Source organism: Chiroxiphia lanceolata, chromosome 2 (assembly GCF_009829145.1).
Source record: "Chiroxiphia lanceolata isolate bChiLan1 chromosome 2, bChiLan1.pri, whole genome shotgun sequence".
Taxonomy (NCBI): Eukaryota; Metazoa; Chordata; class Aves; order Passeriformes; family Pipridae; genus Chiroxiphia; species Chiroxiphia lanceolata.
The window spans coordinates 97,278,096-97,304,884 of NC_045638.1; the positions used below are offsets into that span (position 1 = coordinate 97,278,096).

General features: G+C 40.4%; 1 protein-coding gene across 25 annotated transcripts in view; it reads left to right on the forward strand.

The window, feature by feature from the left end:
* Positions 1–9,804, forward strand: part of ZBTB20 (zinc finger and BTB domain containing 20) — a 477,688-nt gene extending 467,884 nt beyond the window's left edge. For 24 of the 25 annotated variants that reach the window (XM_032678457.1, XM_032678452.1, XM_032678453.1 and 21 more), the window contains 2 exons: positions 1,535–3,142; positions 8,295–9,804. In XM_032678457.1, the coding sequence (XP_032534348.1) occupies positions 1,555–3,142; positions 8,295–8,713 (2,007 nt within the window). In that variant the 5' untranslated portion in view covers positions 1,535–1,554 and the 3' untranslated portion in view covers positions 8,714–9,804. Of the gene's footprint in view, positions 1–1,534; positions 3,143–6,689; positions 6,803–8,294 lie in introns of all 25 variants that reach the window. The other variant, XR_004355162.1, reaches the window with a different exon arrangement.
* Positions 9,805–26,789: the final 16,985 nt, after the last annotated feature.

A 26,789-nucleotide genomic window follows, 5' to 3' on the forward strand; every position in this document is an offset into this window, starting at 1 on the left:
TGTCAGAAGTGAATAAATGGGAAGGAAAAGGCGGAGCAGGGAAGATGTCACATATTCCTGCAAATTGCAGTGAATAGTGTTCTAGTGCCCGTGTGGACTAGAGAGATGTTGCTGGGCTAAAAGGCACTGCTTTCAATGCTATCAATGCTATTTGCTCTGTATATTTCTGTTAGACAGTGACAATAAGCTAGTTTAATTTACTCGTGCTTGCTTACCAAATTTTCCTTTTGTATCCTCACACATTGACAAGTAATTGTGGCAAGAGGGGTTGTAGCTTTAGGTAGGAATATTCAAGATAAAATGTCTGTAATACTAGTGGTGATTTAGCATTACTTTTCTCTGCACGCTTTTCTAGGAACCAAGGTGATGTACGTGCTACAAATGCTAAGAGAAGAAAATTATTAATACTATTTTATTTGTTTACCATTCCAAAGGCAGTTGGTTCTTCGGAGTTAAAAGGTGAAACAACAGTTTCTGCCTATCAAAATCTGAATAGAACTAAAAATGGTAAAGAACAGGAAAGGAAATAGAAAAGCATTAAAACCAAAGGAAGCAAGATGAAAATAGGGAACAGTGGATAAAGAGATCAAGAAGTTACTTTTCAGTCACTTGTAAAAGTTAAATTTGAAGATTATATTGGCTCTGTACCCAAATTGGTTAGATGCTTTTCTAAACTGTTCTCTATTTAGATTATCCAGCCAAACTAAGACAAAATCTTCCTTGGAGTAAATGTCTGTAATTTTCCAGTTTCTGTCAAGTAAATAACAGCAGGAGAACATTTGTTTTTATATGATGGCATTCTGCTGCAAGTCAGAACTTGGGATATGCTAAAAATTAAGGGGACAGCTCATGTTAACTTTTTGCTTTGGGTTCTTTCAGAGGACTGTTTGTTACTATTGGGTAGCAAATGTTCTAAACCAGAACCCAGACAAAACTGTGCGTGGGATTTTAGGAACATTTACAGCCTAAATCTTGAACCAGATTTGGATTTTACAAAGCAACTGCCAGTTTTTTTCACTGTACTGTGAAACATAGGATCCACATTCCTTAAAATACCAATCTAGATAGAAATCACATTTTCATATATACTCTTTGCATTAACAACTTGGGGTCATTAAAATAAGATTCTGATCTCTTCTGGCATGGGTCCACATCCAAACAGTTTAAAATCCAGCTTTAATCCATGTGCTCAGTGTTTATAATTGGCTGGCTCTAAGCTTTTTAAAGCCAGAAAAACCAATAGGCCCAGTAATATGATTGGAATTTAGGCCCAGCTACACCTGTCTTCATTTGCTTTTGCCCAGAAATGCAGGACTTGAGCATCTGCAAATGACCAGCAAAATTTACTCCTGGCCTTATAAAAATGATGTCTTCTTACCAACGCCCTTGTATGTGATTTTTTACAGTGCAGTCACTTTTGTTTACCCAGTGGGCAGTCACCTTTGCCAGTGCTCTGACTGTGGCCCTGCAGAGGACAAAACTCAATCCGTTCTTTTTTTTTTTCTTTTTCTTTTTGTCTCCTGCTTTGCTCCAGGTAACATCAGTTGCAAGGGGATGACAGAGCGCATTCATAGCATCAACCTTCACAACTTCAGCAATTCTGTGCTCGAGACCCTCAACGAGCAGCGCAACCGTGGCCACTTCTGTGACGTGACGGTCCGCATCCACGGGAGCATGCTACGCGCCCACCGTTGTGTGCTGGCGGCTGGCAGCCCCTTTTTCCAGGACAAATTGCTGCTGGGCTACAGTGACATCGAGATCCCCTCAGTGGTGTCAGTCCAGTCTGTGCAAAAGCTCATTGACTTCATGTACAGCGGGGTGCTGCGGGTCTCACAGTCAGAGGCCCTCCAGATCCTCACAGCTGCCAGCATCCTGCAGATCAAGACTGTGATCGATGAGTGCACAAGGATTGTCTCGCAAAATGTGGGAGAGGTCTACCCAGTGATTCAGGATTCTGGCCAGGAGACACCCAGAGGAACACCCGAATCAGGCACCTCGGGGCAGAGCACCGACACAGAGTCTGGCTACCTGCAGAGCCATTCACAGCACAGTGTGGACAGGATCTATTCGGCCCTCTATGCCTGTTCCATGCAAAATGGCAGCGGGGAGCGCTCCTTTTACAGTGGAGCTGTGGTCAGCCACCATGAAACAGCCCTGGGACTCCCCAGGGACCATCACATAGAAGATCCCAGCTGGATTACCCGGATCCATGAACGGTCGCAACAGATGGAGCGGTACCTCTCCACCACTCCAGAGACCACACACTGCCGCAAGCAACCGCGCCCTGTCCGAATTCAAACCCTGATGGGCAACATCCATATTAAGCAGGAGATGGAGGATGACTATGACTACTATGGCCAACAGAGGGTGCAGATCCTTGAGCGCAATGAGTCTGAGGAATGCACTGAGGACACTGACCAAGCAGAAGGCACTGAGAGTGAGCCCAAAGGGGAGAGTTTTGACTCAGGCGTCAGTTCCTCCATTGGCACTGAGCCTGATTCCATGGAGCAGCAGTTTATGGCTGCTCTGGGCCGGGATGGGCAGCAAGAACCTTCTCAAGCAGATCAAAATGACGTCCCTGCTGATGGCACTCAGCCGCAGCAGCAGCAGCAACATGTAGATGCCAACTCTTCCTCACCAGAGAGAAGCAATGACGTTGAAATGGACAGCAAAGTGCTCACAGTCAATAACAGCACCGAAAAGGGGGCTTTGCAGCCTTCTGTCAACACAACTGTTGCCCAACCATTGCCAACCACACAGATCTACTTACGCCAGACAGAAACCCTCACCAGCAATCTGAGGATGCCACTGACTCTGACCAGCAACACTCAGGTCATTGGCACAGCTGGCAACACCTACCTGCCTGCCCTTTTCACCACGCAGTCTGCTGGCAGTGGCCCTAAACCTTTTCTCTTCAGCCTGCCCCAGCCTTTAGCTGGCCAACAGACACAGTTTGTGACAGTGTCCCAGCCTGGCCTGTCAACCTTTACTGCCCAGCTGCCAGCCCCACAGCCCTTGGCCCCCTCTGCGGGCCACAGCACAGCGGGTGGGCAAGGCGAAAAAAAGCCTTACGAGTGCACTCTCTGTAACAAGACTTTCACCGCCAAACAGAACTATGTCAAGCACATGTTTGTACACACAGGTAAGAGTACTTCCCTTTGGCTTATATATGAAGCCAGAGAAAGTCCTTTACAACCATGGACTTAGAGTCTGTTTGCCAACATGCCAGCCCCCAACACAAACAGAAGAGAGGGGTTATCCAGGGTGTCACTGAACGCTTCCCAAGCTTACTGCACTGAAGTTGAGCCTCTGCAGAAACATACAGATCTCATGCAGGGGCCTAACTGTGCATGGTGCAGAAACAAGCTCATTTTAGTTGGAGTAAAATGTGCCCTGCATCTGTCCAAGGAAATGGTAAGCATTTGTTGTATCCTGCAAGGTGACCAGGCAACCTTAAGTGGAAGTGGCATGAGGAAACTGTAATAAGTCATAAGAAAAACTGTATATACTAAGAAAGGGCATACCCCTGTAGGTTTTAAATCTACAGAGGTTTAAGCTCAGGTGATGATAATTGGCATGAGGTTAGGGCAAAGTCATTACTGATGGAGCTGCAGCAGTAGGACCAGACCTGGATGTTATGCACATTGCCACATATTTTCTTGATCTCACATATTCCTATAAGAAAGTAAATTGGGAGTTTTGTAAGGAAGGAGGGAAAGAGGTCTTTCTGTACTACATTGAAGCTGATTGCTGTAATCCCTTCTCTCTTGGAAAGTCAGGTAATTCACTAGCTGTGAGTACAGAAACATAGGTTTCAATGAGAAAATTTTGAAAGAATATATGTAAAACGCAACAGAACACAACATCAGCACTTTTTTGTTTAAAAACGCAGCTGCTTTAGTATATGGTTTATGAGCTATTGAGACAATATAGGTAACCATATTTTCTACTGAACCAAAACTGCCTTTTCTAGCTTTCTCAAGTTATGAGACTTCAAAGCAAGGAGATATATGTATCTTACATGGAGGAGCTGTCATGAGTTCAGGACTAAATTTTGCTTGCTTTAGCCCTCGGCTCTTCATGACATCGGAGAGAAATTCTAGTTTAGAGAAAGAGTAAATATTTCTTTCACCCAGCAGTGGTTTTGTTAACATCAGATCTTAAAATAAATGCTGGGTTTGTGATACATGGAGTAGAAACCTGGAAAAATTACCCAAAGTATGGGAGGAATGTAGGTCATACCTCTCAGTTGTATGCAATAGACTTCAATTCCATGTGCGTATGTAAACTTTTAACTTCAATTTACCTATATTTATCACTCAAATGAAAAACTGCTCTAGACATCTAAGGCAGACATGTACGTGTACAAAAAGATCAACATTTCAGGACTGGTACAAAATGTATAATTGCAAGGATCAAGAGTCCTGAATCCCAAGATTACCCTTTGTATCTGTTTATGTTCTTCATCTTTCTGTTGTGGATGCGTAGCTAAAATATTACGTACATAGTGTTGTTTTATTCAGAAAAATATCTCCTTCAGAACACATTCAAATATATCTCCTTGCATCCTTGGTCTAAAAGCTAGAAAGGCATTTTCACAAATAATTTCACTGAGATTGGGTGCTTTATTTCTCCTACCCCCAAACTGTTCACTGCACTTTTTATTTGGAGTCAGATAAAGAGTAGTACTGGAAGACCTGACCTTAAAACATTCCTAGCTATTACACATAATACCAACCAAGAAAATTGGTAGGCATCTCTAATCATTAATTAATGTTATATTTGTATGGGTCTGAGAATGCCCAGAATAATGAACTGTGGTGGCAAGGAGAGATCGGGGAGATAAACTATTTCAAAATTCATTTAGGAACAAACTGGCTCCTGGAATGTCTGGGAGAATAATTGCACCTCAACCAACAGAGGGCTGGGTTTCAGAAAACCCTTTTGAAAATAATCTTTGTATGTGCAGCCTCAGAGATAGGATGTCTGCTACCTTGTGTAGTGCTGGACAGGATCATTACAAAAATGGAGAGCAGACAGCTGTTCTCACTGTCAGGGTTATTTTCCCTATCCCTGGTCAAAGAAGCCAGGCAAAGTGGCTCTGGAAAAGATCCACAGAAAAAGGGAAAGATTTAGGACATGTAAATGTTTGAATTAGTCTTCCTGTTTGGAGGGCTCACAAGAGAAGTCATGGAGGAGTCTAATCATAAACCAGAATTCAACAATCTGAAGGTCTTCAAATCTCTGTATGTTCTTATGCTCCGAAAACTACAGTCTGGTGTAGCTTTCCATGCAACAGAAGCCAACCTCCTTTTCTTCTTTCATGTGGATGCAAACATACTAGAGATGAGTATTTTCCCATGTTCCCTACAAACTGGCTTTAATGTATCCTGCAATGTTGTTCTCCAAGACACGCAGTGTTGCGGAAATGCAGTGCTGGAATGGATGCAATGTCTGTGCAGGGCCCCAACACTGCTGCCTCCATACCACCGTAATCTGGGGCACCCATGGTGATGGGATGAGGGGAAGTCATATGAGGAGCAGCTGAGGTCATTTGGCTTATTCAGCCTAAAGAAGAGGAGATTGAGAGGAGACATTGTGGTCTACAGCTTCCTCACAAGGGGAAGTGCAAGAGCAGGAACTGATCTCTTCCCTCTGGTGACCAGTGATAGGACATGAGAGAATGGCATGAAGCTGTCTCAGGGTAGATTTAGGTTAAATATTAGGAACAGTTTCTGCACCCACAGGGTGATTGGGCACTGGAACAGGTTCCTCAGCAAAGTGGTCATGGCACCAGCCTGACAGAATTTGAGAGGTGCTTGGACAATGCTCTTGGGCACATAGTGTGACTGTTGGGGTGCTCCTGTGCGGGCCCAGGAGGTGAACTTTGATGATCCTTGTGGATCCCTTCCAACTCAGAATACTCTAGGATTCTGTGGCCTCAGTGTCAGACCAAGCATCCATTATGGTTAGGGTTAGGGTTCAAAGAGCCACAGAGGCTACATCTCCAGGAACGCTGGAGCTGGAAAAGGCATGCCAAAGGGACCATGGTCAGGCACTGACATTGCTTTTTCTGCTTCCAACTCAGGATATGCTGTGATTCTATGTTTCTAAGTGCCCCACATCGCTGTCTAATACCAGCCAAATACAAAATAAAGAAGCAAAAGGAGGAACATGCACATTTAACTCACTGAGCAAAGTTTTCTCTGACTTCAAGATGAAGAATCATGGGAATAAAGAATCTACAGTGCTCACTGAGGAAGCACATATATTTACATGCAAAAAAAAAAAAAACCAACTAAAAAGTTTTGAGATTCTTAGGAGAGGAAAACTCTCGGGAAGGCTTTGAAACTGAGGTTAAAAAACCAGAATTCAGTGTCTCTTAGGAACATATGCAGGAAAAAATTAAGGTGTTTTTATAGCATAGCCCTAACAGGGTCTAGAGTGGAGGAGACCAACTTATTACAAACTCTGGGACGGACATATATTTCCTCAGGCAAAAACGAGCACTGTAAATATAATCGGTCTCTTTTAAGTTAATCAGATGTTATTCTAACTGACAGACTATCATTTTCCACATAATGTGTCAAGCAAATTGGTCTGTCTGCACTCATTTCACTACTGTGTTTGGCAAAGCCATCAGGAAAGTAAGGACTCAGTGTTTTGACCAAGTGTCTTTCACCAAATAGGGACAAACTCATGAGTGCAAGGAAGAGCAGCAAGTGGATTTCATTCATGGATGTCACCATCATATATGCAAACCATGAAATAAAAAGGAACAGAGACTCAGAGAGATAAAAAAGTAGGTCCTTCACATCCAATCCATATTAATTATCTCCTATTAAAATTGAGTATAACTGGCATATTGTAGTCTCACTATACAAAGAGTAAATTATATATTACCACAGGCGTGTCATGGTCCCTGAAGATTGACTCTTCAGGATTTAAAACAGTGCAGACAGACTGTAAAAAGGAGGAAGCAGGATGTCTGTGGAAAGAAAAAAAAATAAAGAAAAATCTCTGCTAGATGGGAAATTGCAGAATAACCACAGGAAAATAATTTTTTCAATCAGTGAAACAGAGAATAATTTTGATTGTTACAGAGCTGTCTCTCTCCCTAACAGCTCTGGGGATGATGAATTACCAAACCTGAAATATACCACAAGCGATTCAGAAAACAAATTAAAAAGTAGCTTTTGATGGGGCATCCAGGGTGTTAGTTATTGTCTACATTATTAATGCAACAACATATCATGAAAACGTTGCTTGATACCATGAAACATGAGACTGTGGCATCGTTTCCCAGAAGAACTCTGAGCATGAGGAGGATTTCAGAGTAGCCTGAACAAAGCAGTTGTATGTTCTCAGTTAAGTAATTTTCCCAGTTCATCGTTGTAGTCACTTGTTTGTCAGAGTTCATGATCAGAGTTCAGTTATACAAGTTACCATAATCAGTTTTACAGCAGTCCTGGAGATCCAAGGCAATGTGGTAGATTACATAAGTTTTTTTTATCTCTGATTTACCTCGTAAGGTGTTTTATTTAATTGGCAGTCAAATCATTTAAAATTCCTGTCTCTTACACTATAATTTTATCTGTTAGGTTACCCTTCACATGGTGCTGGCCAGCCTGGGCAATTATGTATACTGAGGTTCCCTTTTCAGTTACTCTTATCCATGTTTCATCTATGAGATTTGACCAGAAAAAAGGAGGCAACAAATGTAAACGTCTTAGAAAGCATTGGATTCCTTTGACAATCTCTAGCATTTCTCTTCTGAGAAATGCAAAGCAATTTGGCCAAAATAAACGTGTTACAGGTCAGCTATATGGTGATCACTAGCTTTGTCCATGCTTTTATTGAACGCAGGTTGCATGCAGGGAAATGGAGGCACTGAAAGGTAAAGTAACCTGGCTAACACCTGTCTAGAAATGAGCATGAGGACACGGGCAGAAGAGGCTGTGCCATTGAAACTGAGTGTAGATATCAGGACATTTTAACTCCAGTCCTGTGTGAACTTGAAGAGATCACCTGAACTCTTTTTTACTGTACGTGGATTGGGAATACCTACAGCCCCCTTTGTAAAGCATTTGTAACCTCTGATTACAAGAAATGTTGTGTATCAAAACACACTTATTAACAGAATTACTCTTCGTTAGCCAGAGCAGCTCTTCAAAGACCCCCATAAGACTTACCATTAGTTTATTGCCAACCATTCTACTGGGCTGGTTTAATTTTACGATTTTCTTTTTTTGTCTGTTTTTCTTTCTCTCTCTCTTTCTCTTTGTAATGGACAGGTGAGAAACCACACCAATGCAGCATCTGTTGGCGCTCCTTCTCTTTAAAGGATTACCTAATCAAACACATGGTGACGCACACCGGCGTGAGGGCGTACCAGTGTAGTATCTGCAACAAGCGCTTCACCCAGAAGAGCTCCCTTAATGTGCACATGCGTCTCCACCGTGGGGAGAAGTCCTACGAGTGCTACATCTGCAAGAAGAAGTTCTCCCACAAGACCCTGCTGGAGAGGCATGTGGCTCTGCACAGTGCCACCAACGGCACGCCTGGAGCCACCGGCACCGGCGCGAGGGCTGTCCCCGCCGGGGTGGTGGCCTGCACGGAGGGGACCACGTACGTCTGCTCTGTCTGTCCAGCTAAGTTTGACCAAATCGAGCATTTCAACGACCACATGAGGATGCATGTGTCAGACGGATAAGTAGAATCTCTCTCTCTCTCTTTGTTATGAACAACAAAAATAGAAACAACAAAAAAAAAAAAGAAAGCTATGGCACTAGAATTTAAGAAATTATTTTTGTTTCATTTTTACCTTTATTTTCCTCCTTTTTTTGGGTTCATTTTGTTTTGTTGTTTTTGTACTACATGAAGAACTGTTTTTTGCCTGCTGGTACATTACATTTCCGGAGGCTGGGTGAATAATAATTTTCCCAGCCTCCCTCGGATGGTGGCCTTAAGGCCAGGTAGTGCTTCATGAGCTCCACTGGTTGGATCTCTAGCTACTGGCCTCTAAATACAACCCTTCTTTACTACAAAAAGCAAACAACAAAAAAAAAACCACAAAAAAAATTAAAAAAAAAACAGACAGAAAAATATTAAAAAAAAAAAAATCTTTTTTTCTCACTTGTGAAGAGCACTACAAAAAAAACAAACAAAACAAAATATACTACAAATCTACAAGGCCTACTGTCATTATAAGTACACCGCTTGCAGTGTTTCAATGGACATAATTCACATTGCTGACCGCTTTTGGACTTCACAGTATCCAGTTAGAACTGTGGAATATTTTGCTTCTGGTTGAGCAGCAACCAGAGGAAACAAGGCCCTGCTGGTTTCCACCACGAGTCTGCTTTTTCACACACACACGCATCCACAAACACACAAAAGGGCTGAGGGGAATGCGAGGCAGTGTGGCTTGGATAGTGTGGAGTCCCTGGAGGGTGAGGAAAAAGAATCAGAGGTTCCTCACCTGGATTCTGCTCCATCCCACGCTCTCTGGCGCACCCTCCCCGCTGCTTTTCTCGTACCACCACCACCACCTTATAGCAGAAACCAAGAAGATTCAGACAACGAGCAACGGTGGCTTTTTGTAATTTATTCAGTGTCTTCGCTGAGCACAGGGCCTCAGCACAATCAAGAGGGACTTTCACAGAAGGCAAAGAGAAACACAGAGGAAAATCAAAGATATCAGAGGTTGCAACCTATGGATCTAGGTACAAGAGAAGAGTTAGTTCCCACAGTCTTTGCAAAAAAAAAAAAAAGTTGCATCAGGATTTATTCTTGTGGAAGAAAGAGGAATAGAGGGTGGGTGGGGAGGGGAATAATAATTTAAAAAAAAGAGTTCTTGGGACTTTTTTAATTCAAAATTTTATAGAGGGGCAAAAGTGACGTTTACCAGATAGAATGCTGATTTTTTTAATATATTTACAACAGTATTTGTGTAAAAAAACAAAAAAAGCGAGATTGTTAAAAGTAATTTTTCTTTGTTTTCTTTTTTGTTTTGCATACACTGCCACTAATCTCTTTTATTATATATATGAATATATATAAAAATATATATTTTATTTTAAATTGAGACTGTTAAGGTTAGCTAACCTGCTTCCAGATAGAGGGGGGGAGGGGAGATGATCTTGATTTTTATTTTAAAAAAGAGGAAGGATGTTTCTTAATTTTCTTTTCTAGTATTATTCTCTCTCTTTTCTAATGGAATCAAGAATTACCTGGGTCGATGAGGGGCTCTGTGAAGTCATCTGTGAGATTATCTACTAGTGTTTGTGCATCCTGCAGTATCATTTGAACTGCTACTTTGTTTTTTGAATTACATGGTTCTCTTTTTGGCTCTTACCAAGCTTCTGTTGTTTCTTTTTTGATTCCATCTCAGAATTTATTTCTGCTGAAGGATGGTTTCTTTTGAGAAAGAGATTTTTCTAGCAATGTTTCCTTGGTTTTGGGAATGATATAATCTGTAGTCTTTCTTCTTTTTTGAAAAAGTAATGAAAGTTTTGGAAGTGTGTAATAACTAGGATTTCCCTTCTTTTTGGTCACTGGACAAGAATTAATCTGCTGTATTGTTCTCTCATCCCTGCCTTGCTCGCTGGAGAGCTTCCATATTTGTGTGGGAATCTGATCCTGCCCCCGGTAATTTGCGCTGATGCCAAAATAACTTAAAATGTTACCATTGCAAATAATCTTCCCTTCATTTGCAAAAATGTCTAATGGAAGGGCCACATCCCGCATTCTCTGCATATACCGAGCTATGCAAGGAATGTAGGATCAGTGTGAAAGATTGATTCCTGATCTGCATATTTATGTCGGTGTTCTGTATTTTGTTTTACTGTGTTTGAACTGGTGTTCTCCCTAGTTGTCTTCTGTGTATCTATGTAAGAATTTTTCCCCCAAAGCCAACTCCCAAAGTACATGGGTCCTTAGTTCAGTTGGATCAGTGTCTGACACTGTCTTGCTTGAAATCTATAGTGAGGACTTACACCAGCTGCACTCTGGACTTCATATTTTAGGCAGAGAAAAAGCACCTAACAAAAATATGCAAAAAGAAAAAAAAAGAAAAATTGCTAGTTTAGCTTTTACTTGTGTTTATATTTAAATTAAGCTTTCTTAAGTTTACAGAACTTTGCTTGTGAACACTGAGCATTTCACATGAGACATTTTTTTATGCTGGACAACTTTCTAACTGTTGACTTGATAGATCTCCATATACAACTTTGTGTGTTCTTTACGCCTGCGGCTTCTCTATCAGATGTCTGTCATTCAATGCAGGTAACTTCATTGATATGTTCTATGCCTGTTCCATTACAATTTATTTGGGAAAAAAACCCTAACAGGTGGTTCAGTCTCAGAATCTTTCTATACCCTGCAAGGTATTGTTCAGCAGATCCTAAACGCTGAAGCCCTGATTCTCTGCAGTATGCAGCATAAGAGAGGCTTTGAGGTGAGTGCCAGAGCAAATGAGTCTCTTATATGGTAACGTCTATTTTACCAATTTGTTTGGGTAGCTCAAGGGGCTGGAGAAGGAGCACAAGTTAGTTAGCAAATATTGTTGTTTTAACCATACTGGAAAAAGCAATGCCAGCATGTAAACCGAGAAGTGAAAAGACAAAGCCCAGGACACAGAGAGGGAGAACTAGTGTCTGCCATGCAAAGGCACATTAAATCTGTATGCAGAAAACAAAGGTTCTGGAGACAAAGGTGTGGAAGAAAATGGGGAAAGTGAACCTAGACAAAAGGATTAGAGACTTTTCTCTGGGGAAAGGTTGTTTTCTTCTGAGATCTTTAGTACAGAAGAGTGTTATCCCATATGAGGAACGAGTGAAAAATTTTACCCAGCTTAAAAATATGTAGCTGCTCATTTGTCATCTGAGGTAGGGGAAAAGCTGTTTAATTTGCTGTTGTAACTCTGGTGAACTGTAGTCAAGATGTACCATATTCTGGAATATGGTTCTGATACCAGAAGAGATGTACCACTAAACAGGAAACAAGAATCAGGGTTTACATCCACCAAAATCCAAGTACTATCATGTTTAGAGAGAAAAATCCTATCCAAATTTTAATCCTTCAGCTTTCATCCTTCCCTAAATCAAAGAAGCGTCATCTTTTAAATCCAAACTTTTTATGAGGTCTAATGAATTTGAATTAAAGATCAGTAGTGAATGAATGTAGGGTGCCAATTGAATAAAATAAATAAACAAAGTTCTTCAAGTAAAGCTAGGGCTTACTAGATTGAATTCTAAAATACTTGTCAAAGAATTTAGGCCAAGGTCTTCACAAATGAGTGCCTGAAATATTAACTGATTTTGTTGAACTTCGAGACTTGATTTTGTAAAACAGGAAGTAACGTGCAGCATGACTGCTAATGTAGCTGAAAGTGCTTGCCAGGTCACTGTGAATTTAGGAGCTCAAACATAACTCCCTTTGTCTTTTACAACGTTAAATTCTTTTAAGTAATGTTTCCTCCCATCTTTGAAATACTTATATGCTACTTGGAAACAACTATAATATCCAAATGTTGCAGATATATTCAGCCTTCATGTATTGCTACAGTATTCCTTAGCAGAAAGAATGGCAGTCACAGTGATCTGGAAACCACTGCTGACAGTGTTTTAGCAAATCTCATCTCACTATGCTTAAAAGGCTTCCTGCCAAACGCCTGATAAAATGATACAGATGAGAAAACACAGACTGTAGCACACATCCTTCTGATGAAGCATGCATGCAATATCCTGCATTCCTTGAGCTTGATTCTCACTTTCCCTTAAGCTCTCTTTATATTGCTTTGGTAATGGAAAAGGGCATTAAATAGAACATAAATTCAAGCTTACAAATCCAGGCCTCTCTGCAAGGCAAAAGTGCAATAAAGGAAGCCTTAGAGTAAATGAGAAGTAAGTGCCTTCTCTTACTGCTGCTGAGGCTGGTGAAGTGAATTGGAAATGTAGGATTGGCCAGAGCAGATCTGCCCTGTGGTCCATCTCATCCACTACTCTGTCTCTGACATGTGGCCACTTAGAGATGATTTGAATGAAGATGAAAGACCCATGTTGGATAATTACAAAGCAATAAGCCTAAGGGAGAAGATTTATTATAACCCTCATTAACTATTTGTACATACAAAAAACATATAAATTTGAATAAAATATTTACTTGCCTATAACTTAAAGACATAATAATTTATGACTTTAAGTTTTTATCCCATATAAAAATTATGTATTGTGGCAGGTAATTCTCACTGTCCTTTAAAGATCTATTTTATTAATTCCTAGCTGGGCCCCCTGCTGTCCTGTGGAAGTGAGTTCCTCAGGTAAATTACCCCCTCATTGAAATGATTCCTTTTCAAGTTAATTCTGTTGCTGTTCATGAAATACTCTTGTATTATGTGAAATCATAAATCAGAGAACCAAAATTTAACTTCTCTTGCCCATTCCACTGAGGTCTGCCTGGGAAATATGAATCCACAAGGAATGCAGGACCACAACCTCAGTGTCTGCTGATCAGCAAGGAGAGAACAGCTACTGAGTGTGTCCGTGTGCATGTCTGGGGTGTGTGCATTAGTGAGGTTCTCCTACAGTGATCTCTTGCAGAGGACTAGCAGGCACAACTTATGAATAATGGGAACATACCAGTACAGTACATCAGTCTGTAAATTGTAATATTGTATTTCAATCTGGTCCCTCATCTCAGAAAACCCATATTAATAGTCTCTTATAAGGGAAATAGATGTTTTGCAGGAGCTACTCTGGGGACACTTTCTCAACATCTGTCATGCTTTCACTAGACCTGCTTCTGGCCCATGCTGTTAGTTAGCTTCAAAAACAGCTCAAGTTCACAGTAAGCTAACAGGGAAGAGTAGCATTTAATTGACTTTGTTTTAATTTACTATAAGTGAGTGAGATTTCCTTTTGCTCTAAGATCAAAGAGGCCAGGTGGAACCCATTTTTCCTCTTTTGATTTCTTTTTCATCCAAAGGAGAGTTGAGTAATAACCCACATACCATCAGCCCTTTCACATCTTATCAACCCCAAACTGATTGATTTCCTTCAACCTGGAGCTACTCTTTTAACGCTGGATCACTCACATGGTGGAGGAACAGATCTCTTCCCTTTATTGAGTATTATGCTAGCATTTGCTGTCTCTCTTAATAATGAAAACAAATCCCAAAGGGAGAAGGTACAAAACATACTCTTCACAGGAGTGTTGAGTCCAGTCCAAAATCAGAAGCACCCAAATCATTTCAAACATGACCAGACCTTCGGTGTGCCTAAATCCGCTACCCTTCTGACAATTATGCTAAGGAAATCCTCTAACTCTCACTGATGAAAATGACTTGCCACTCAAAAGGAAAAAAAAGCATCAGCCTGGAAAAGGGAAGGCTCTGGGGAGACTTTATGGCAGCCTTCCAGTACCTAAAGAGGGCTGACAAGAAGGCTGGAGGGGGACTTTTCACAAGGGCATGTAGTGATAGGAATGGGGGGGAAATGGCCTTAAGCTGAAGGACGGTAGGTTTAGATACTAGAAAAATATTCTTTACAAGAAGAGTAAAGACAGTGGAACAGGTTGCCCAGAAAGGTTGTGGACTCCCCATCCCTATAGTTGTTGAAGACTAGGCTGAATGAGGCTCTGAGTAACCTGGTCTAGTGGAAGGTTCCCTGCTGGTTGCAGGGGTGTTGGAACTAGATGATTCTTTAAAGTCCCCTCCAACCCAAACCCTTCTATGTTAGTATCAAATTAGCACTTGGTGGCTGTTCTGCCAAGAAAGACTAGTCCTTGGTAACCAACCCTTTCAATTCAGCTCTTCTGAGTTATTGAAATAAATCTCATAGAAAAGAACCAGCAGGTAGCCTAATTTCATCAGCATCTGATCAACCTAAAGCAAAATAGCTGCTTTTCACATTCCCTGATTTGTTTTTATGCTGGCTGTGAAAATTTGTGAAGGAAGTGTAATGTGATGATAACTTGGCCCTGAGAGGTTTTCAGCCTCCTCTGCTCCCAGAAGGTTTCTCTTCAGTAACACCTTGGCCCCTAAGCAATCACAACTCTGCTGTGAAAAAAGGCTTATGAGGGAAACTACAGATAATACATTGTCTGGAGTTTGAGTTTGTAATTAATTGAAAACCTTGACAGTCCTGCTGACAGAAACCAAATACAGGTAGAAGGGCCTTGCAGAGGGACAGATGCTGAAAGTAGCAAGTCTCTGCAGCATGTCCAGTAAGACAGTCAAGTGCATGAAGGTGGCCTAGTGCTAGATTCGTGTCCATCAGGGGCTTGTTCTGGCCATGCCAAATCAGTGTTCTTGCTGCTGTTAACCTTATTTGTCCAGCAAGAAGTAATAAGCTCTCAGCTAGTTTCCCTTAAAGCTGCTCAGTGATCCAGTTCATTTCAGCAGGAGCAAAGGTGTCCAGATATTTTCACAGATGACTCAGGTGGGAAATATGGAGAGAGCTTTAGGTGTGTGCCTTTCTTCAAACTAACTCTGACCAAAAAAAAGGTGGGTTATGTTTTCTTTGGAATAGAACAGAGAGATTTGGTCCGCAAGAGAGATAATGACAGAGAGACGACCTATCTGAAAAATAAGCATTCTTAACTCTTGTAAACCTGTTGGTGTAAGGGAACACAAGGAAGAATCTTTTTTTTTCCTAAGAAAATGTAATTGAGAAACATGTTAGATAAGAATGTATGTCCATATAATTTTTCCTAGTGCGGATAACTAAACAGCTAGATTAGGAAAAGGCCTCTAAGATCATGAATGCAACAGTTAACCCAGCACTGCCAAGCCCACCACTCAACCATGTCCCAAAATGCCACATCCACACGTGTCCTGAACACTTCCAGGGACAATGATTCCACCACTTCCCTGGGCAGCCTGTTCCAATGCCAGACCTCCCTTTTAGTGAAGAAATTTTTCCTAATATCTAATCTAAACCTACTCTCATGCAACTTGTGGCCATTTCCTTTCATCCTGTCACTTGTTACTTGGGAGAAGAGACTGATCCCCACATCACTACAACCTCCTTTCAGGTAGTTGTAGAGACTGATGAAATCTCCCCTCAACCTCCTTTTCTCCATAGTCCTCTCTGGAGCCTTCTAAAAACTTTGCTTTTTGAAAAATAGTTGATGTGTAAATTGGGAGATTAAAATACAGTTAACAAAGAGCATTAAGATACTTCTTTCAGAAGCAAATACACTACAGCCTTGAATACACTACAGCCTCATGGACAATTGATGCCTTAAAACAGAAATGCATCTGAGCAGTGTGGAGTGTACTTATGTTTTGTATCTATAGCAAAGTTTTATCTAAAACATTCCTTTCATACGAAAAATGTTATGTTGTGTTTTCCTGTTTGAAAGGGTAGGAAAGAAGGAAAGAAGTATTAGTGAGGCATAGTGTTCTCTTCATATTGGAAGATGCTTCGCTGTTTCTTACCTTCAGTTACAGCTCCAAGTTCAGTCCTCTTCCAAAGAGATCTCCTACTTTTGGTTGGGTTGTTTGGCATCAACTCCCTTTAAAACTCGTGAGGGTAAATGGTCTTCCTAAACCAAATTAATAATATGGGGGTAAGGCTGTGTGATTTGACTACAGACTCCAGCCTCTCCAGTGCTAGTGGAGAGAGAAATCCAGTGAAAAGCTACTTCCCAGTGGCATATTCTGTTCTGAATTTCTATCAATGCAACCTCTATTGGCACTTTTGGGATTGCATGCATGTCACTGGTGATAAATATAGATTCCTTGATTAGTTTAGCTGCGATTCCTTTTAAGAAAAGCATATTCTAAAAATATCCTTTTACTGCAGCAATAACATTACACAAACAAAAGAACTACCAATATCCCATCCTGTGTGATAACTTCTATCCAGTTCAGCCCATAGGGACATTCTTGTTTCTACCCCTCATGCAAACTTTATTAGCACTTGAGCCCTCTTTCTGCTGCGAAATTCATGCACAGTCATGCAGCCACACCTCAAGCATCCCTCCTAAATGCTCTGTGTCAGATTGAGCTAAGGTGTTACAGTAATCCACATGTTTTCATAAGATCCCCACTGGGACTTTTCCTGCTGGAAAATCTGCTACCAGTGTAGCAAAACACTGCTTGCTTTAGATATTTTCCAGACAGAACTACAGACTTCTCCACTTTATACTGTTGACTTGATTTTTTGCCGAGTTCATAGTCCTATGGCACTTGGGAAAAGTGCAGAGCTTGGTTAGATACTTATTGTTGTGCTTAACTGTCTGATTCTCCAGTGTCCTGTTCCTACTACATGGACAGACATCTTTCTGAGATCTATATGTTTAATTAGGCACCTTTTCTATTTCACTTTGCTCCTTTTCTTTTTGCCACCTGGATATTGCCATGTTCTTTGTTAAACCTTATAAAGTTCCCTGAAGGTTCAACCCTCCTGTTGAATATACGCTGTTTGACTAGAGAGGATCATCGCATTCAGGAAGCAGGATTCCATTCACTCACCTGCCCAACTTTCTTTTCATTTTTCCCATGAAGTCCTTTACTTTCATTTGTCACATAGTCTGCTAGAACCCATGGGATCTTTGAGTAAAACCAAATTATTTGACCTGTGTGTGTGTGTGTGTGCATGCAGATGTATGTCTGAGTATGTGTGTGTATGTATGTATGTCCAGGTAGAGAGCCAGTTGTCTCCTCCTGGCTTTACAGACAGGTTGCTAACTGAGCATGTGGATATGCCTGGTTTAGATGCAGGAAAGGGTTTAGATGAAACAACGATTACAATATTAACTGTGGAGCATTGGCATGACTCTAGTGAAAAATAAGTATGCTTCTCATGCAGTATATATGCACATATATATTCATTTTAAAAGTTCTGTTAGCCAAATGCTCATAGTTGGATGTTTGCCCAAATAAGATGTTTGCCCTCATTCAAAATGTGATACTCAGATTTGGTCCAGTGTATTTTTGTGAGTACTCATTCTGAAGGGAAGGCTGATTTATGTCTCTCAGAGTCATATGTGGTCTTTCAACCACAAAATAAATAAACCAGTTGATCTCAGCAGGCTTCACTAGCAGAGATAGGCATCCATGGAGGATGACAGCTCTGGAACAATACTGTTGAGTTCAGTCACTCATTTCCATTGAATTTCAACATGTTCACCTTACAAAGAAATAAAATCCAAGCAAAATAACGTGCTTGTTCACTCTCCCTTAAAAAGAACACTAAGAAATTATCAAGTCTTTAAACAGGTAGCAGCACAGTATATTGAGAGGCTCTAAAATATTCCAGATCTGGAATCTCTGGTTTCCAAAGTGCCATGTCAAACAGCTCTTTCCCCACCTCATGTACTCTGAAAGATATTGATTATAAATATCTTTACATGTCATCTGAGATCCATTTCAAATGTGCAGTCACTACCAAATAACAAGTAACTTTCTCTCCCTTGGTCTTTGCCAAAATCTCTTCAGGACCATGGTTAGTGTGTCTAGAAGACCAATAGATTTTCAGAAGCAGAAGAAATTGGTCAGTAAGATTAATTAGTATGTAATCCATGAGAACTGCAGGATTTCTAGAACTCATTTTGCACCTATTCAGTTAGTGGGATGATTAAGTATGTTTAGCTACAGCTGCTTATTTTGGTATCGTGCTGGCCCCCGAAGTAGCGTTTTATTAACTCTTTTGCCTGACTAGGGGGTTTTCCTTGGTCCAGACAGGATAGTTGAAGTTTTTTGGGGATTTTTTTTCTTTCATTTTCAGTTATAAAAATTTAAGTAAATGCTATTCCTCTTCTTATATTGGTGGCATTTCCCTTCCCCTTTTGAATAAGATGATAATGCAACAGTTTTGGCTGGTTGATTTTGGGGTGAGATTTTTATTTTGGTTTGGTGTTTTTCTTTGGTTAAATGTACATTGTCTCTCTATAGTCAAAATGTCTTGTGACTGTAACAGTATGTATTTCTTTTACTGGAGAAAATAGACTTTTGGTTTTTGTTAACAGTACTAGTGACTTTGTGGAAAATGACAAGTTGCTATTTAGATCTGCTTAGTTAAGTACAGTACACTACAATACAGTATTTCTGAAAGCTAGAACATACAGTACACAATATATATAGCAATTCTATATCAATATATATACATAGTATAATCATTTAACTTTTGCATCTGCCTATGATCATAGAAAAATAATTTTTCACATGTATCATTCACAACCCAATCAAGTGCTGCAGCTATTTGAAGCATTTACCAATATTACAGCTCTAGTGTGCTTTTTCATATTATTGGCTTCTTTATTGTCTTTACAAGCAATTTTTCAGGATTTTTTTAAATCTCTGTGTAGTAAGATGTAGAAAAGTAATTTTTTTAAAGAAAAGGTAAAACAGTATTAGGCTCTACAAAAAGTTAGAGATTGTTCCCTGCTACCCTTTCATATCAGAAGAACAATTAATCAAGACAATTAAGGTTATCTATTAGCTCTCTTCTAAGATGTCTTGTTATTTCAGTTGTAAAAGTGTATGTCAGACTTTCCTCTTCCATTCCTAGCCTTGGAGAAAGATGCCGCAAGTGATCTTTCACTCCTTCCAAGTTCTGTTTCTTTAAAGTTTTAAGGTTTCCTAAAATTATCTTCTGCATTAAGGTGGGATAGAAAAACATTGTTCTCTCTATAGTTATACTGAATGTGGCCAATGGATTTCGCTAGGAATTGGATAAGAAATACCTCCATCCACTGCTAGTAATATATTCCAATTGCATCTTTATTTATCCACTTGATCACCCCTTTTTCAAATTAAAACAACCTCTGAAAGTTTTAATTTCAGTTCATAAGTTTTTCAAGGTGAGTGTTCCCTGCACCAGCTTCATAGGACATTCCTGCTGGGTCTGAATTTTGTGTCAGTCCTGCTGGATTTTAATTGTCACCACAGAGCTGCTGAAAAAAATGTCACTAGGGAGGGATATGTCAACATCTAGATCCAAATAGCCCAGGGAAAGCTGGTAGACACCCAAGCCTCATGGCTTTTTGTGTCCTTTCTGTATTCTGATCTTGCAACAGATGTCCCAGGCAGGAAGTCTTGATTCAAAATTAGTGAGAGTGCAAACTTATGAGAGGGTGGGAATTTATGTTTGCTTTCCTAATTCAGGTACATCTCAGCTGATCTTCACTCCTCTGGTTGATAACATTTCACTTCTAAATGAAAATGTGCAAAACCGAGTGGATGAGGGTTGTGGAGGAGGTATTCATTATATCTCGTTTCTCCTAACTGTGAATACTGAAAGAAATGAGAGATGGTCACATCGATTACAAATTGTGCTTTCACTGAGAATGAGCAAATCTGTGTCTCTGCAAATAAATAGTTATTTTGGAGTGAGAAGAGAGGGAAGGAGTTACCTATGCCACATCTTGGGGTATTGCAATCAGAACTTCAAGCATGGGAATCAAAAAGTGCCAGCATTCCTTACAGGCTCCTGCCATTTGCACTTATGTGGAGGCCACATTCTTTTTCTTTCTACTTGCAGTTTAAAAGTTATGGTCTTCCAGCAGTGATTTCTAAGTCTGGCTTTTCTTTACTCTGTGTATACCCATTTGTAAGGGAAGGAGGAGACTGTCCTCTCAACATTAATTACGCAGGTAACAAAACTAGATTACCCTACTACATGAAGGATGGGCTTTGTCCCATTAAGCCAAACAGGTGCCATTTCCCAAATTAATTCCATATAGCTGCTGCAACGGAGTGCTGATTCAGTGGTCCACATTTTCTGACCATGCTCTTTGCCTTTTCCTTTGACTGAATCCTGAATCATACATATTTTTTTAGAAAGTGTTCTCACTTGACTGAGAATGCCAGATCATTTAAATGGCTGCGTACCCATTCCACACTTGCCCTGCTAATCCTTTGTGAGGTTCAGTAATTCATTTAGCATAATTACTAGTTTAACATTTTTCTTGATTTAACTTCTTTGTTGCCTTTTATTTTTCCTAATGCTTTTTTTAAACACCTCAATTCATTTTGCATGTTATACAGTTTACAGTTTATATTTTTAGGCTAAGAAGTGGTTTTACAAACAGGATGGTACCAAACAGGTAGATTATCCACACTAGAGATTGTACTTTTAGAACGCAGTGTGTACAGATACAATTGCCTAAAGGAAAGTGAAACTAACAAAATAATCAGCTGGTGAACACTATTTTAACATATCTTTTACATAAAAGACAGTCAGTCATTTGTGAATCCAGAAATCTTGCTTTTTTATGAACATATATCCTTTCTTTTTCATTCTCTGAAGAAATACTAATCTTAAGAATTGTGATTTTCTAAGAAACTCGTTTCATATGTGCATATTTTCTGCTTTTTAAGGAGAGAGAAAACAGAAGGCGATATCAACTTTACAGTTTATAGATTGTTGCAGTGGCTGCTTTTCTTGAATGGTATAAACATCAAGGAAAGACTGTCCAAATATTAGCTTTATTCTAATGTATGGTTTTCATTATTACTTTCGTTTTCCGTCTCCTCGTTGACCAAGCAGACCTCCAGGGCTAATACAGGCAATGGTCTCACGTTTCTGTGGTCGACAGCATTTATACTCAGCTCCTTTTTGCACTTCTCTTCTGTTTTATACAGCTTTTGAGGAACACAACGGTTGAAGTAGGTAACACTGTCACCACGAGAGGGAGAACCTTGTACTAAAAGAATGTTGCTCTGTTCTACTGTGCCGGGACAGAAAGGGATTTTAAAGCTTTTCCCTGCAAGGTTGAATAAGAGGAGAGTCCCCCACTTTGGGGGTGCTTGCACCAAAGATAGGGGACCTCCCAGGAGAGGGGGTGCTTGAACTCCATACAAGGGACTTGCTCTTCACCCGTGCCACTTAGAGGAAAAGACTGAATCCCCAGTATCTGCTGCTGCTTTTTTTTTTTTTTTGATGTATGAATAACTTGTAAAAAATATATAGTTCCTATTTATTGGTGGAAGAAGTGTCACTCTTTCATTTATTGGAATCAGAACTACTTTTTCACAAGTATCTTCAACAAGTTTAATTGTCTTTCGGAGTGCCCTGTTTCCTTTGTCCAAATACCAGGATGTAGCTTGGTCTGCTGTGAAACTGATAGAGGTCCTTTAAGTCTGGAATTTATTCCCAGTTTCATGTGTTCTGAACAATCAGTTCCCTAGATTCTTGCTCCAAAGTTCAGGTTCAAAGAAATTCTTATAATGAAATGAAGCAGAAAATTGGTGATTTCCCATACACTCCACCCATAATGAGCTTTTGTTTGTCAAACATAATATGAATAGGCTGCTCAGTTCAGGGAGGATGTACACCATGACCTTTCTTGTCAGCATCAGTGAGATCTATGCTTAATCCTGAAAATTGATTGGACCAATACTCTGTGGGCCAAATTCTGCAGGCAGGACTCTCTTTTGTTGACTTCAGTCCATTTTCTCTGACAGGGAAAGCATATGTAGACCTAGTTTCATATACACCCTTTAAGATGCCACAGGATTGTTCCCCATAATTTAGCATGTTTCTGCCCAAAGTTTCTAATCTTCATAAAACTGACCTAAGATTTGATTTCACTCCACTAGGCAGATTTTGCCTGTGTTAAGGGCTCTGTGATTATATAGTCTCTCCTTGCTGGGAAACTTAATTCAAAAGCACTATATAAAGCAGGAAGGTTGCTTCCATTTGAACAAGGCATGGAATTTCTTGTTTTATTTTGTTTTGTTCAGAGAATTCTAAATAACCTTGAGTCTTTCTTTGGGTTTGATTTATTGGTGATGGCATGTTTATCTTAAGTAATTAAATAGTGAGCCACAGCAGCTAGTGTAGATATATGCTTCACTGCAATCCCTTTTCCCTAATTTATACCCTTGCTGTGTCCCTTTTCTATTGTCAGAACAATGTAAAAGCATTTGGGTATTTGGATATTTGGAATTACTTGATTCCAGGTTTCTGACTGCTCTACCCAGAAGCACTCTGGCCATACCTTTTCTGTTATGATGGTCACATATTCATGTGGGTAAAATAAAGTTGTTTCTTTATAAGATCTGATTATATAACCCTAAATTCAGACTATACATCAAGCTTTTTGGTGGACCTTTTTTTTAATAAGTGCTACTGCATTAGGTATGCAGGAGAATTTATAGTGTGAACAGCATTTCAGCAAACAGGTAGGACTCCCTCAAAGTACACACAGCTGAACAGCAAGAAAATTCATTGCTGCTGATTATACTGACTAAATTGGTGTTTATAGACTTTACAGAAGAGCTGACAAGTGTTATTCATTTTGTCTCATGTATGCTCAGGCATGAGATGCACCACTGTAGCTCTGCACTCTGAGAGAGCAGGTTTAGGTCCTCTCCCTTTGCCACAGCTAGTGATTCCATTGTGCTCTCTTTGTTTTTCATTGTAGGCTCATTGGTAAAGATAAACAGCAAAAGTCTTTAAAGCCTGGCATTTTTCTGTTTTCGAGGTGGATATTCAGGATCCCTGCCCCCCTACTTAGTTTCTTTCTCTTAGGTTCTTTCTGTATTTTCTGTGAAGAAAATCTAACGCTTTTCTCCACTGGGGTTAAACAGAGTGTATGTGCCTGCAGGCAAGGCTTGTATCTTTGCAAGAGAAATAAAAAGGAGAAACCTGCTTCTTGGTTATAATTTGGTTTATCTTTTGGTATTTGCTTTTGTTTACATTCTGGGGTGAGCTACCATCTTCAATAAGGGACTGCGAGTGAGAGAAGTGGCAGAAGGCAAGAGGAAGCACGTGCCTGAGCCTAAGTGAAGCAGCGTGCAGTATTCCTCTGTATACTGAGCAAGTACATTGAGATTAGTCTAACAGCAGCAGTATTGTCCTAATGTGTTCCATTTTTCATACATTTCCCTTTCTTGCTCCTCCTTCCTTGATGTGGCCTCTTACACTGATTTTAGTGGTTCCCCACACTCCTTTCTAGTAGTTACAAGGGTTTGATGGAGGCTCTTGTGGCTGTCCAAACTGAAATTATAACCTCCAAACCAGTGAATACCCCAAAGTCTTTGTTGTGTTTTCCCAAGTGTGATCGTCACAAGTGGCAAGCCCTGGCAGATGTTTTATTTTGTTAAAAGAGATAGATGGGATAGGGGAGTTATGGACTGACTGGGACTCAGTAACATGCTTGCCTTTATAATTAGTGAGCTTTATTTTGTTTTTCTTATATGTCTTCATTTTAAAGTACTTAAGAGCTTAAATTCCTGTCATCAAAATTCCTGCTTTTCCCACCATAGCCCTAGGTGGGCCGTGAAATAAATACTTCACATATATCCTCAAGTATTTGCAGGATGGAGGAGGGAGTTGTTCGTGCACGTGTGCCTGCATGAGCAGGAGAGAACTGAGGTTAGTGGTGATCTGTCCATTTGTTTTAGGGTGGCCACAGAGAGCTTCAAAAAGTTGATTGCACTACAGAACCTTAGCTTGGGCACTGTTAAAATAGGGACTGTATATTTGGAACAGGGAAGCATCTTAGTTTTTTATCCACACATACACATGCCCTTTGCAAGGGGTGCCCTTGTAAAGTTTGCATCCAACGACTTTGTGTAAAACCACTACTGACCTTTTTGCCATATCCATTTAGTTCTCTCTTCTTTCTGCAGCCCCCCAACAATGGCTTGTCTCCTTTCTGATTTCTGTCATTTGACTTACTGCGTTTTCAGTAAATGTCCTATCTGCTAATGAGATCTCCACGTGGAGTGGGAGGAGAGAAAATGAGGCATGTGAAAGTGTGGCTAGGAGACTGCAAATCCCCCTTTATTTTGGGGCATTCATATACTTTTACTGAGTGCTGATTTCTTGGGGGCTGGGTGGGGTGGGGAGGGAGTCTGTGCTTTTTTGGTCTGGATAAGGCTTTTTATTTTTGCACTAAGTATGACTGCACTGCACTGCATTGCACTACTGAAATGTATTTACATGTGGTGGGATTGGAAGGGGCCAATTAAGCAGGAAGGGAGAAGAGAAGGGGATAGGCACAGAAACCAGGATGTACCATAAACCTGATCAGGTTGAAAGAGAACTAGGGTAACCTTTATTTAAGCAACTAGTCAGACACTGAGACAGCTATATTAGATACCTTCTCTTAAAATAAAAGTAAAGTACTATAATATAATAGAAACTGAAGAGGCATCACAGGTTTCAGGGCGCTACAGATCTTTCCCCCCCTTTCTCTAGAGACTGTTCTTTGGGGCTGTGAGAAAGTTAAAAGAACTGCTCATTTGGTAAACCAGCGTAAGGCTTCAACATAAAGATACCGATTCCTAGTTCAGATGTCAAAACTTGCACTGTCGGATAGAATCTGTTCAAGAGGTTTGACTGTGATTAGCATCCCTTCAGTATAAGCATGATCTCTCAGCTCGAGAAGTGAAGCCACAAAGCAGACTTACCAAAGGAGAAGGTCACTGGAAAAAAGCACGTCTTTCTGAGGCTGTTATGGGAACAGTGCAATAAACAGTCATCCTGAACACACAATTACAGGTGTTCCAGTCAAACCTTTGGGGTAAGAGGAAGCAGGAGGGACATTTGGCCAAGAAAGGGTGGTGTGGAATTCAGTACATACAGAAATATTCCTGCTTAGGCAAAGATGCCGTCTAGCATTTTAAGATCTTCTCTCTGATTTGTCTTCTTAAATGGATAGTCTAGCATTGTGAAGGCTTTCAGCTGGAACCAAATGGAATTCTAAGTTGAAAAATACTGTTGCAGTCAAGATGCATGTTGGCCTATGCCTTGGTCATTATTTTGTAACAAGCATAATATGAGAAAAGTTAAAACAGTGGTAATGTGCAGCAAGATTCGTCTCTGCTGTAGCTCTTTGTGATCTATAAACTCTCAAAAGTTTGTGTTGAATCTCTTCAGTAAGACTATAATTGCAACTTCAGCCAGATGGTAAAACAGGGTCCTGAAAAATGCTCTGTATAGCAACTGGGACAAGAATGTAAAACATGAGTGCATCTGCTTTGGTCCTATAGTGGAGGGGCCACCTGTCTATACAGAGGTTTCATGGACAAAAATGGGGAGGTAGTCATCCAGTTGCTAAGGGAAGTCTAGAATAATTGGGGGACTAGAAGTCTGTTCATGCCCTGAATTTCTCCTTAGACTTGAAGCTAAGATATTTTGGCTTCATTAGCACCAAGAAATGGGTAGTTCAGATCTTTCACGGAGCTGCACAATGCGAAGCAGATTGATGATGGTCAGTCTGTCGGACTGCCTCATTTGAGAAAAGTATTAAGAACTAGAGGAGGAGTGGTATACAGGAGGCGGTGCTAGGTGGGAAGGAACAAGTCTGTCTGGAACCAGGAGACACTTTGGAGCTAAGGATGTGCTTTTCTGGTGAGCTCTTGAGATTTCCACTCAGATTTCAGCCATCCTGGTTTGAAAGGACTGGAAGAGAAGAACTGGAGATATCCGCTGATGTACTGTTAGATGAACTACTGAATGACTCTTCCCTTGAAAGCAAGCAGGACAATGGAACATGCAATCTCTCTTTGCCATCTGCAGGAACCTTCTAAGGTGAAAACCACTGGAAGATCAACTTCCAGTAATGAGTCAGTAGATGCCCAACAACAGCACAGTTCGAGAGCCAGCATAATAGAGAGGCAGGAGAGCACCTTTATTTTGTAAAGTGGCATTTGCTTCCATAAGAGTAGTGACAGCTACAGAGTCATGATATGGGAGGAAATGAAGTCAGTCTGCTGAAGTTAATTCACGTTATGAGCCAATACGCCTGTTTGTTGTTTAGGTGAGTTTTTGTTTTGTTTCCTTGTTTAAGGCAGCTGCATATATTGCTACTGTCAGAGTGGATTTGCA